The following is a 13,459-nucleotide window of genomic DNA, read 5'->3' on the forward strand; positions in this document are numbered from 1 at the left end:
TTGTACTCCATGCACATGCCACTGCTGCAGGCTCAGCCCTCCTTCCAACCATGCCCCCTCCTATACAAGAAGCCCCCACCCCCAGCTCTCCCTGCCCTATGTTGCAGTGTGTAGGCAGAGCTGTGGGTTTGCAGAGAGAGAGGTTTTTTTTTAGGAGAGGAGAGAGTGACAGATGGTGAACCCCCTCCCTGGGGAGGCAAATCTCCCCGAATGCGGGCGCATGTCAATCAGGCCCTCTCATGTGATAGCTGCTGCCAGTGACGTGCCAGCCATATGCCCTGGCACCGCGGCGGGTACTCTGCTTGAGATGCCACTCTTAGAGGGAGGAAGGAGGCAGCACCTTGAGGAGCGGGCTGGGCTCCCCGAGACGGCAGAACAATGAACTAGGTGCCTCCGCCAGCTCTGGAGGTAAGCGCTGGCACCCCTGCGCGCAGTCCTGCCCTCACCTCACCGGCTCCTCTCACCTGCACCCCTGGCGTGAGCCGCGCGCCCCTCTACCCAGCTACGCACCTCGCCGTGCCAACAGCTCATACCTCACCTGGCTGATACGCGTATCTCCCGCCACTCTCCACACATCTCGCCCCTCGCCGTGCCAACATCTCGTCCCTCACCATACCCACACATCTCACCCGAAGCCCTCGACACAGCTACTCGCCCTCGTCGTGTCATGGAGACCCAGAACCTCACCTGTCTCACATCTCTCACCCGCAGCCCCTAGACCCAGCCACACACCTCGCCCTCAACGTGCCAACATCTCGCCCATCAGCCACCCACACGTCTTATCCGCAGCCCTCCATCCAGCCACACATCTCGGCTCTCATCGGTCCCAGACTCCGTGCCTCACCCGACTCGCAGGTTTTACAAGCCTCACGCCTCACCTGACCCACACATCATCCGACCCCTCTGTCCAGCCACATATCTAACTCCTCATGCCTTGGTCGCACCCCTGGCACGCCACACTCAAACCTCACTCCCCCCCCCGGATCGCACCCATCACCTCACCTGCGTGTCTATCTCTCTCACCCATACCATACCTCTTGACCCCCGCCTGACCCATACACCTTACCTCTCACCTGATCCAAACATCTCACCGGCACCGCTCCACCAAGCCACACCTCACAGACACCTCTTCTCAGCCAACAGACTCCTCACTCCTGACATCTCACCCCTGGACCAGCTTCACTCCTCGCCCAGTTACCCACTCCAAAGACACGCAAGGAAAAGGGACACATACCCCACCTCAGTCACATAGCTCGGCCAGACATCTTATCCACATATCTCACCCTATTCCATCCGACAACTGCCCCTAACCTCACCCACACACCTCACTCACAACACGCCCTCATCGGCACTGAGGCAGTAATGCTCACCAATCAACCTCCACGCCGACCAGGACACGCCAGTCACCTCACCCATCAGATCTTGTTTCACACGGTCATTTTTTTTGGACGGAGATTTCGGAATAATTCAACATAACTACAATACAATTACAATATGTGCCTTTCCGAAACATTTTTTTAAAAAAAATTTTTTTGGGGGGGTGGGGGGGGGGAGTACTGGATTGTAGTTTTAGATACGCCCGTTGGCTTGAGTTGCGTTTTTTAACATTTCTCTGTTTTTAAATTAATTGGTGTACTCTTTTCCCCGAATTGGTCCGCTTGCAGAAAAAACAACATGATTGTGGAATTTATTTTAAATTGTGGAATGGTGTTTAAACTCCACAAACAAGACCTGCTCAGGGTGCAGCCTTCGGCCACCTTCCCCGTCGCTCGCGGTCCCGGGGACATATCTCAGTTTTTACAGACTTCGTTCAATGAAAATGGGCGAAACAAGACAAAGAAGAGCGTATTTGACCCGCATTTAGTGTATTTTTAGCGGGGAGCGCGACGGGGAAGACCTATAATTGGAGAAGCAAAGGGTCCCTTCACCACAAGGCCGAATCGGCCCTCGAATGTTTGATTTAATTTGTAAGTTTGAGTCCTGAGATTTCCCCGGATTCAAAGGCAGTGTAAATTGACCAGCGAGACAAGGTCTGCCCAAAATACCGATACATGTAGGAAGCGGTCATTTGAAATCCTTGGGGAGGGGGCTCTAGGTGGTGTGGGGTAGGGCGGGCCAGCGAGGGGGGAGGTTTTAATCCATGTGGTATAAACAGCTAGCAGGGCCGGGCACTGTCGGAGGAAGTTGGATGGGCGGAGTCAAGGCTTTTTGTGAATACATTAAGAGACAGCCCCAACCTTTGGGTGGGAAGTTGGGAGCGGGACTGGGCGAGAGGGGGAGTGAGAGACAGGCAGGGGGTGAGGAACGGAGACAAAGAGCAGAGGGCGTGGGTGAGACTGAGAGGCAGTAAACTAGAGCTAGGCTCGGGTCACAGACGGGTGTAAATGTGTGGAGGACACGTGTGAAACAGGTATAATGTCCGAGGGATGGGGCGGCGAGTGCCACGGGCATGAGATGCATGTGTCTGAGGCCGCAGGTCAGGGTATATGATGTGTGTCTGTATATGTGAGAGGGCCGTACACACTGCTTTAAATGAAAAGATAGTAGCGAAGGAACTCACTGTTTAGAGTACTGTTTGCTCCTGAAAAGTGCCGGTACTCATCAATTGTAAAATATTGCATCAGGACTGAGAAGTGCAGGTACTCTCTCCTACAAATTAAAGAGGTGCATGTACTCAGTTCCGGACAGTGCCTGCCCATTTAAAGCACTGGGCTTACAAGACGTGAGAGGCAGAGCGCGCGAGAGAGCCAGTGTGGGGAACAGAGAGAATGCGTAGGCCGCCCGAGTCCGAGACGGCTTGCATACGAGCCTTATCACGGAGTATGTGTGAGAGGCAGAGCCTTGTGTGAGGGGCTGAAAACAGGAAGGGTGAGAGACAATGAAAGAAACATACTCCGTCGAGATGACAGAAGTGTGTGAACTTGGGAGATGGAATGTGACTGAGGAAAACACCCTACGAGATAACACCCTGTCAGAGATAGAACACTGCGTGACCGCGAGACAGAGTGAGGGGGAGAGATGCACACGTTGAGAGAGTATGAGAAATGAAAATAGTGGATCCGCGTCGTGGGAGATTAATGTCGAACGAGCGTGAGAGATCAACACACTGAGTGTGAATAATAAACACTGATCGAGTGTGAGCGACACAAATACTGACGAGAGTGACGAGGGAGTGTGCGAGATATATATTCAGTGTGAGCGATAAACAGGGAGTGAGGAGAGAAACAGCGAATTTGAGAGATTTCCACCGAGTATGCGTGAGAGATGAGTAGACGGACTGAGCGTGAGTGATAAGCACTGATCGAATTGAGACTTACAAATACTGAGTGTGAGTGACAAACTGGAAGTGTATAAGATATCAATATTGAGTGGGAGTGGTAAACACGGAGTGAGTGTCAGAAATAAAGCGAACGTGAGAAATAAATACAGACGGAGCATGAGATCAATAAACGGAGTCAGTGTGAGTAATAAACAGAGACTGAATGTGAAAGATAAAAATATCGAGTGTTAGTGACAAACGGAGTGAGTGTGAGATACATGCAGGGAGAGAGGGAAAGTAAACACTGGATCAGTGTGAGATGCAAGGAGAGTGAGGGAGCTCAAGAGATAGACGTGGACTGGATGTGAGAGAGAAAATATTTAGTCTGTGTGACAAACAGAGTGAGTGTGAGAGATCACCACGGAGTGAGGGGGAGCTAAATAGTCTTCGAATGTGAGAGATAAACATATTGAGTTGAGATACGGAAATACGGAATGAGGATTTGATGGGAAGGTGGGAAAAGGGTGAGATAAACACGGACTGAATGTGAGAATCAGGCACGAAGTGAGTTGTGAGAGAGGGAGTGCTGGAGATAAACCCATGAGCGAGATCCATAGCGAGAGAGTGTGAAAGATAAGCACTGTGTGATTGAGAGAGATTGCGGAGTGAGTATGAGTGACTAACAGCCAGAGGAGTGACTAAAATAAACGCATAATAAGCGCTAAATCGACGAAGCGTGAAAGGGAGACGGCGAGTGAGTGAAAGATAGCGAGAAAGCAAACGAGTGGGAGAGAAAGGAAAAGCGGATGAGTGAGAGACGGGCCTCTGGAGTGAGATCGTGAGGGAGATGACACAACGAGTTTTGTACTGCAGTTGCATTGAGACAGTGGGTTGATAAGAGGGGGGCGTAGTGAGTGATGTTCCGAGAGTGAGTGAGTGAGGGATACAGAGAGCACCGGGGCCGAGGAGACAGCCGCTAGTATGAGTACACCAGACAGGGGGGCGAGCAGAAGGCCGGGAGAGGAGACTCAGTGACAGAGTGGGGGAGGGGAGAGGCCCTGGCAGCGGTGGGTGAGCCGGGCAGGCGGGCTCAGCTGCTTCGCTTCCCACGGAAAGAGCCCTAATTTGTACACGCCTGTTTACATGTATTCTTCCATTGTCACCAATGGCACCCCCAGAAATTCCGCCCCCCCCGTAAGTACCATTAATAACGCGTTACCAGGTCATCTATCACACGTCTGACACGCTTTAATCTCAACTACTGATAAGGAAATTGAACGTCAATTAATTATAATGGCCCGTTATAGCACCCCATTGTGTCTGTCTCCCCCACAACAGCCCTGGCGCTTGCTGACATCGCAGGATTATGTCTCACTCCACCCTCGGGCGCTGACTGGGCCTGTGGGGCGTTTAGAGGGGCAGTGTCATGGTGGGGGCGGGGGGATCATTAAAGAGGCTTGGATGACCGTAGAAGTGTCCAGGGAGGACACTTAGGCCCTTGCCTGGACTTTCTAGGGTCCTGGGTGGTTGGTAGTGTCACTGAAGTAACCTGGGGCAGTCACTACACCCTCCTAAGGAGGCCAGTGATGTATTTTAGGGGTCACTAAAGTCCCTTAGAGGATGATGGCAGTGGCTCACGCGTTCATAGTGAAGGGGAGGGGTTCATAAGGATGTCTTATAGGATAGCCATTGGGTTTTAGCAGGGCTTTCAATTGTATAAGGTGCTCACACTATGAAGTCGCAGGTACCAAGAACTCATTGGAGAGTCTCAGGTGGTCCGTGTTGGGTGTGTTAAAGAGACTTAGGGCCAGATGTAGCAAAGGTTTTTACCCATTCTGTGTCTATGGGAAAAAGTGTTCGTACATATGGCCCCTAGTGTGCTCACTGACGTTGCCGGGGGGTCCTGGGGAAGTCACCCAATCATTTTAAGGGCGGGTGAAAGTAACTGAAGTATATCAAGGGACTTACTGGAGTTTATTAAGGGATCTCCGAAGTGTCTTAAGACATCATTGACGTGTCAATGTCATAACTGTGTCATCATACAATTCTTTGGGGCTCGGACGTTTCTTAGGGGTGAACCATTTTCTTAGACGTCATTGGTGACTATTTGGCACTAATTGCTCTGTTAGAGAGTAACTGCAGTATTTATGGTCTCATTGAAGTACATTTTAGGTGGTCACAATGGGTATTAAATATCACTTGGTGAACACTGGCATGACCCGAGGGCCACTGGGACAATTTAGAGGCACTGAACAGTCTTATAGGGTCATTTATGATTGCGTTACAAGGTCACAAAAGTATCCCATGCGCTTATTCAGGTATACTGAAGTTACTGAACGTTGTTGGGAAATCATGGACATGTTTCAAGGTGTCAGTGGGCTTTGGTGGGTGGTTACTGGAGTGCCATAGAAGGGCAGTGCAGCCTTGCTGTATTCACTGAAGTATATTAAGCGATGAATGTAGTGTTCTAGAAAGATACGGTCTTATGGTTTCATCAAAGTGTACATGCAGCTCTCTGAGCTGTCTCGGGGGTCTCCAAACTGGTGGTCTTAAGAAGTCAAAGATATGGTAGGGGATGGTACATAGGTATCCCATGGACAAAATGAGGTGCCTCAAAGGGGCTACTGAAGTATCTTATCTGGTCAGTGCAGTATTCAGCGACCACTGAAGTGTCTTAAGTAATCACTGGATGTCTTTGGAGCCAATCAAGTACTTCACTAGGGCATTGTTGTTTGAAAGGTCCAGTCTTAGGTGCTCATGGAAATGCGGTAGAGGGCCACTGAAGTGACTTGAGGGTTACTGCTATACCTTGTTATAAGCTTCAGTGAGTCGCGAGGTTAGTATGGTTGTGTTTAAGGGTTATAGGGCCATGTACTCGCAAATGTTCCCTGGGAACTTTCCCCCCAAAACCCCACCTGCCCCAACACACCCATGTCACTGACAAGAGTCCACATTCAGTTCTTTGGGTTAGGGTTCGTAAGACCCCCAGCCATATTTATTTTCACGTATATACAAAAACAATTTCATAACTTTTATGCACAGTAACCCACAATTTTTTACATTTTGTTTATAGAATTGAGTCCTAGCCTTAACAGGGATGCTAGTACATGGAAGTTACCTAACTATAACTAAGATTGTTCCTGTGCATCCACAACAACATAACTTAAAATTTAATTCAGTAATTTAAAAAAGGTATTGTTGAACCATGCTTTTTCCAGGTTGCTTTCAAGATGATTGCATTTTTTATGGAAAGACTGCAAAGTGTTTTTGTAGCTAGGTGACATCCTTGAGGTGTCATTGGAGGGTGTTTTGTAGTGCTCAGAAACACCCTATGACACAACCAAAGTGTTTCAGGGGTTCTTGAGCATCGGGAAGGGTCACCAATGTGTGCCACAGGAGGTCCTTGTTATGCATTTTCGTGGCTTATAGGGTCACTGTATTTTGTTAGTGTTGAGAAGAACTCATTAAAATGGCGTGTAAGTCGTTTAAGGCTATTAGGATTTCCCTAAATTACCTTAATAGCCAGAGGGAGTTTTTTGTGCCAATGGAATGCCTTAGGAGTCATTTAAGTACTTTGGGAAGCTCTTGCTGCACAGTACAAGGGGGTTAAATGTGACAGGAGGTCTCAGGATAGTCTTGGGAAGGTGTTCAAGTGTCTTGTTGGGTCAATGAATTATTTTGGGACTGGGAGGTCACCAAAATCGATTAGCAGGTCATTGAATTGCCTTATGTGATCACTCTTAGGGGGCCAATGAATCATCCAGGGGTGGGGCGAGTGATGGCCTTCTGTATTTTAAGAAGTCAGTGATGTGTCTCAAGAGGCAGTTGTTGTGCCCAATGTGATGATCGACATGGCATAGAAAGTGGCTTATGAGGACAGCAAATATTCTTAGCAGGACAGTGTTTATGGTGTCGTTAATGTTTCTTAATGGGTTTGTGCGATACTGTTGGGTCACTAAATATTTTAGAAGATGCTGATGTGCATTCCAGATTATTGAAGTGGCCCTGGCTATTGTTGAGTACTAATTGGCATTGAGCATTTCTAGAGGTCATTTAAATGACTTTGCAAGCCGATACTATATCTTGGGACGCATTGGTGTGGCTGAAGTGACCAAGAGGTTATGACAGTGTCTTGGGCAGTCAAAGTAGTGTCAGAAGCCAAGTATCTTGGCATTCTTTTATGTATCGTGGGTGGAAGTCATTGAACTGAACTAGAAGGGCACTGAGGTATTCTGAGGGGGCACTGAAGTATCGTAGGAGTTCAGTGTTGTGTCAAAAGGAGGATGTTGAATGGGCATTGATGCATCTATACACTCTTCACAGTACTCTTATGTAGCGGAGGGTAATTAAGGGGGTTCCTTGCATCATATAGCCAAAAGATACATCTCAGAGGTCATTTAAGTACCCTAGGGGGCAGTGATGTAGCTGGAAAGATCACAGAAGAACCCTAGGGGATAGCTCTTAATCCTAAGGAAGATTAATGCACCTGGGGGGAAGAAAGAGGTCACAAGGTCATAGCTATGCCATAAAATACACTGACGTATCCTGGTAGTCAATGGAATATCAGTACTGTGCGTTAGGAAGCTTTTGGGGTCACTGATGCATCCCGTGGTTGGCAAAGTATTGTAGGAAGTTATTATATGAGTTAGGGTTCAATCGCCATGCTCTGTGGTCACTAGGATGTGTTGGGTATTATTATCGTGTCTTTGGGTGTTTACTATCGTGTGGTCATAAGTATGGCTTGGTGGTCACTGGAGTTTCTAGAGGCTATTGAAGTTCACTAGGGAAAGTAGGAACACTGAACTATCTCTAGACTGGCCAGAGCGGGGCAACCAAAAGGACATGTTTTTCAGGTGTTATGGTTTTATTCAATTGGCTTTGGTTTGTGCTTGTTAAAGTACAGCCTACACCAGTGCTCTCTACAGGGAGGCCACGTTGGCGTGTGACATATCCAAAGCGGATGACAATTTATAGGCTTTGTGAATGTATTTTAAGGTGGAGTTACAGGTTTGTGTATTTCTTTTCTTAAGTACTTTCTCACACTTGTCTCATATGTCTTTTTGTCCCAACAGCCGCCATGTTGACCCGGCTCTTCAGCGATCCGAGCCTCATTCCGGAAGTACAGAAGTTCGCCAGCTGGGCGGAGGACTGTGAGGATGATGATGAAGAAGACGATAACAGTGACAAGGAGGACGGAGGGGGCAGCTCTCACTGCGGTCTCCAGGATAGCACCCACGACTCAAGCTCAGTGAGTGGGTGCAAGGACGATGGTGACCTTGGCGCGGACGATGATGATGAAGAAGAGGAAGAAGAGGAGGAAGGTGCTGATGAGGCCCAAGGTGACCGTCCCAAGAAACGTGGACCCAAGAAGCGCAAAATGACCAAGGCCAGATTGGAGAGGTCCAAGGTTAGGCGACAGAAGGCCAATGCTCGTGAAAGGAATCGTATGCATGACCTCAACTCGGCGTTGGATAACCTTCGCAAGGTGGTGCCTTGCTATTCAAAGACACAGAAGCTGTCTAAGATTGAGACTCTACGGTTAGCTAAGAACTACATCTGGGCACTGTCCGAAATCCTACGCTCAGGCAAGCGGCCTGACCTAGTGTCCTATGTGCAGACCCTGTGCAAGGGGCTCTCCCAGCCCACCACCAACCTGGTGGCTGGGTGCCTTCAACTCAACTCTCGGAACTTTCTGACGGAGCAGGGACCTGAAGCCAGTAGGTACCATGGTCCTGGTACCCCCTTCATGCACCCCTATGGGTACCAGCGGCTGCCTGGAGCCCAGTGCCAAACGAGCAGCATGGGTGGTGCACACCCCTTGAGGACCCATCCCTACTGCCCCCCTTATGACTCCTTGTACGGGAATGCGTCTCCGGAATACAACAGCTCTGAGTATGAAGGACCACTCAGCCCACCACTCTGCATCAATGGAAACTTCTCCCTTAAGCAGGACGCATCCCCTGACCACGACAAGAGCTATCACTACTCTATGCACTACTCTGGCCTGGGAGGGTCCAGAGGCCCTGGGCACAGTCTAGTATTTGGGGGCTCCGGCGTCCGCAGTGGGGTTCACTCCGAGAATATCCTGCCTTATGACATGCACCTGCACCACGACAGGGCCCCTATGTACGAGGAGCTAAATGCCTTCTTCCACAACTGAGACACGTGTGCACACATAGCAGGACATCATGAGGAGGGTCCATGTGTGCATAGCAGGACTTCACTAGGGGCCATGTGCAAATATCAGGACATCATGTGTGGGTCCATATGCAGATGTCAGGACATCATGTGCGAGTCGATGTGCACCAAGGAGGATTTATTTATGAGCCAGTTTGCAGCAGGACATCATGAGTGGTTCCATGTACCGAGACGAAGACATCATGTGTGAGCTAAACTGCACAAAGAAGGATCTCACGTGGGAGCCCATTAGCCACAGGACATCATGTGTGTTTCCACGTGAAGTAGGCCAGACATGTCAAGCCTTATAAACATAGAAGGGCATCATGTGGGAACTCCTGTGCATATAGCAGGACGTCATGTGTGTGTCCATGTGCGTCAGGACATCACCGGTGAGTCCATTAGCACATAGCTGGACATCATATGTTTACCCTTGTGCACAAAGGAAGGCATCATGTCTAAATGTCTATGCCCAAATGCACATAGTAGGATATCATGCATGGCTCCATGTGCATATAGAATGACATAATGTGTGACCGCGTGTGCACATAGGATGATGTCATGAGTGAGTCCATGTGCACAGAACAGGGCATCATAAGTGAGTTAATGTGCAGAGAGCAAGGCATCATGTGTGAGTCCATGTGCACAAAGCATGACATCACATAGCAGGATTAAAATGTGTATTTTCATGTCCCCATAGCAGGAAGTCATGGATGGGTCCGTATGCACATAGAAGGACATCAAGTGTGACCCTCTGTGCGCATAGGATGATATGTGCAAGCCCATGTGCACAGAACAGGCCATCATGTGTGATCTCATGTGGACAGTGCAAGGCTTCTTGTGTGACTCCATGTTCACGGAGAAGGACATCATGTGTGAAGTCAAATGCACAGAGCAGGGCACGTGTATATGATAATAATGTCCACATAACAGGATATCATGTATGTGGTATGTACCCATAGCAAGACACCTTGGTAATTCCGCGTGAGCATGGAAAGACATCAGATGCGAGACCACGTGCACTGAAAGAACGTCATATGTGGACCCCGTGCACACAGATCAGGACACACCATTGTGAAACCCCATGTGCACATACCAGACCATCATGTGTGATTCCATTTTGCATAGCAGGACATCATGTGAGAGCCTTAAATGTCACCAAACTATTCTGTACACCTTGGTGTGTATCTCTCTTGGTGTAACCACAGCACACCAAGTACCACACCGTCCCCGCCCCATGGCTCCACCCTTCTCCCCATTCCTCATTATCTTAAACCCATACCTACTTCATCAACACCATGCTTGTGTGTTCTCCAATCCGTATGCCCTTGTCCAGTGGGATGGCTCCCACTTATACTTATCTTATCCATGCCACATATACACCCCGCTCGCCTGCAGTACTCCCCAACACCCACCACACACTCTTCACAGACGTACTCCTACTCACTCTCAGATAAACCTGTTCCCAAACTCCTATACACTCTCATGTATTCCTATTACTAACACTACACCCCCTTCCTAAACTGGCACACATAGACCTAGTACTAACTTACAGTACACCTACCTTTCTCAAACTCCCATACCCACGCACATATGCCTTTCACTAACTCACATTATACCTACCCTTCCTCAACTCCTATGCCCTCTCACATATACCTATTACTAAATCACGGTACACCTACCCTTCCCAAGCGCCTATACCCTCTCACATATACCTATTACTAAATCACGGTACACCTACCCTTCCCAAGCGCCTATACCCTCTCACATATACCTATTACTAATTCACGGTATACCTACCCTTCCCAAGCGCCCATACCCTCTCACATATACCTATTACTAATTCACGGTACACCTACCCTTCCCAAGCGCCTATACCCTCTCACATGTACTTATAACTAACTCACAGTATATGCCTACTCCCTCTAAGCTCTCATACTATCTCACATATAGCTATTACCAACTCACAGTTGACACCCTTGCTACCCAAACGTATAACCCGCCCAACCATACCTCACCTCGTTTACTTGCTCTGCCTCTCAATCACTACCCAACAACTCCCATTAACCATCCCTGAACCTCACCTATACCTCCTCGCACTGCTCCCTACCTATCCCAACCAGTCCCCCACCCCCTTCCCGCGGCATCCCCTCCCCCTCACACACCTTTTCTCGGAACCCTCCCACTCACAGACCAACTCTTTCTCGCCACTCCTCTCTCCGGCCACTTACTACCCGATAACTCCCTCTTCCCACCTCCCCCTCTCAACTACCCCTCCAGACATGCTACTCCCTTACTATCCTTACGAGCCCCCGCCCAAGCCACGCCTCCCATTCTTACTCTCCCATCTCTTCTCTGACCCCTCCCACTTTTTCTCTCAACCTCTATCATCCTACCCCTCTTCGCCTCTGTGGCCACGCCCACTTCCAAGATTTGCTCACCCCATTACTTTTAACCTTACTTTTAACGTTCCGAAGTGTCCAGTCCGATTTTTGCCTCACAAACGGGCGAAATTCGCGATTCTTTGGTGCAATGTGCAGTGCACTTTTCTTCTACTTTCAGGTCACGCGGTGACTAAGCAGCGTTCACGGTCAGCATTACCGGGGTAGAGGGAGAAACGGATACCGAACAATTCTGCAGAGAAAAAAATAAAACTGAAAATATTCTCTTTTAGCAGCTAGCCTGATTTTATCCCTGCCATCGCCCCACAAAGCAGGGCCATGAGTAGTCTGTGAACAAGGAGCACTATTATATATATCGGAAGGGATAAATTAATAATTATTCTTCAAAAGCACTAAATAAAAAAAAAAAACACGCAAGCCCATGTTGTGCAACGTTCATCCAGTATTTGGCTGCAGAGGGAAACGTTTCGAAGCAATAAAAAAGCGACAAAAACGTAAACGAATCTATGCAAAACCGAAACCACGAATCTCGAAGAAGTTACCGCGACCCGGACCAATCGGCTCACGAGAGCCAGAAAAACGTGCACTTTTATGATTTGGGGGGCCGCGGATTCCCCCCGGGGGCCACCCGTACAATCAGAGGCTCTGCCTGAGGAACTCGCGTCTTTTTTGGGTTTTCCGACTGTGTGAGACATTGTTTTTTTCTACCTGTTTGAAAAGAGATTTTTATGACACGGCAAACTGTGCGTTATTTTTGTGCTTGTTGTTGTGGCTGTTATTATGCATGAAGAACAGGAAAAAAGCAACTTATGCAAAAATATGCAGGGATGGGCAGAAAGAACTCTTCTGTTAGGGCGACGTGTACATATGTGTATGTGTGTTTACATAAGAGTATGTGTACTTATTCCCATGTATATACATATTTATGTGTGCATATACTGATATTATACACACAATAATATGTGTAGATATATATGCATGTATCTATATATACATATAATAATGTGTGTGTACACACACGTGTAGGTACACATAATTTTAAGTATATATACATATACAGTACTTTTATATATTGAAATATATGAAAACTCATATACACACATGTATATGTTTACACACATGTAGATGGCCATTATGTTTTTTAGCATCTACAATACATCCGTTAAGTTTCTTTCACATAACACACGGCGTAAAAATGTAAATTACAATATCCTAATATTTGTTTTATTTGTATCTGTTTTATTTTATTTATGACATGGAGTTTGTGTCTATATGCCTTATTTGAAGACTGTATTTATCGTTAAGTTCGTTCTTACACCTGTCGACACCTCGCCCACCCAAACACACCAGCATTGTAAAACAAAAAAAAAACAAAAAAACCGAGGATGTTGTGTGGAAAGACGAACTCGCTGAAAAGCTTGTTACAAAATGTGAAACGTGTAAGATGACACCAGAAGTGCTTTTCTGTACCTGTTCAGTCTAATTCAAATAAATAAATATTTATGTGAAAAAGATACCCAAGGTACGAACGAGCGTGCCTGGTTGCCGCGGTTTCCTTCCGTCCGAGTCATCGCTTTTCATGAGGCATATTTACAAGAGTCATTGCTGGGTTTTGTCTCCT

The 13,459-nt window shown here is 47.9% G+C and overlaps 1 protein-coding gene across 1 annotated transcript; it reads left to right on the forward strand.

Annotated features, from left to right (window-relative positions):
* The first annotated feature begins 308 nt into the window (after positions 1-308).
* NEUROD2 (neuronal differentiation 2) lies at positions 309-12,270 on the forward strand. The gene is made up of 2 exons (XM_069237450.1): positions 309-408; positions 8,332-12,270. Exon 2 carries the CDS (start codon positions 8,337-8,339, stop codon positions 9,417-9,419), a length of 1,083 nt encoding a protein of 360 aa, XP_069093551.1. The 5' UTR covers positions 309-408; positions 8,332-8,336; the 3' UTR covers positions 9,420-12,270.
* Positions 12,271-13,459: the final 1,189 nt, after the last annotated feature.

Source organism: Pleurodeles waltl, chromosome 6, assembly GCF_031143425.1.
Source record: "Pleurodeles waltl isolate 20211129_DDA chromosome 6, aPleWal1.hap1.20221129, whole genome shotgun sequence".
Taxonomy (NCBI): domain Eukaryota; kingdom Metazoa; phylum Chordata; class Amphibia; order Caudata; family Salamandridae; genus Pleurodeles; species Pleurodeles waltl.

Bases quoted from the DNA above. Each gene is read 5' to 3' on its own strand.
- NEUROD2 (XM_069237450.1), top strand. From the start codon at position 8,337: ATGTTGACCCGGCTCTTCAGCGATCCGAGCCTCATTCCGGAAGTACAG.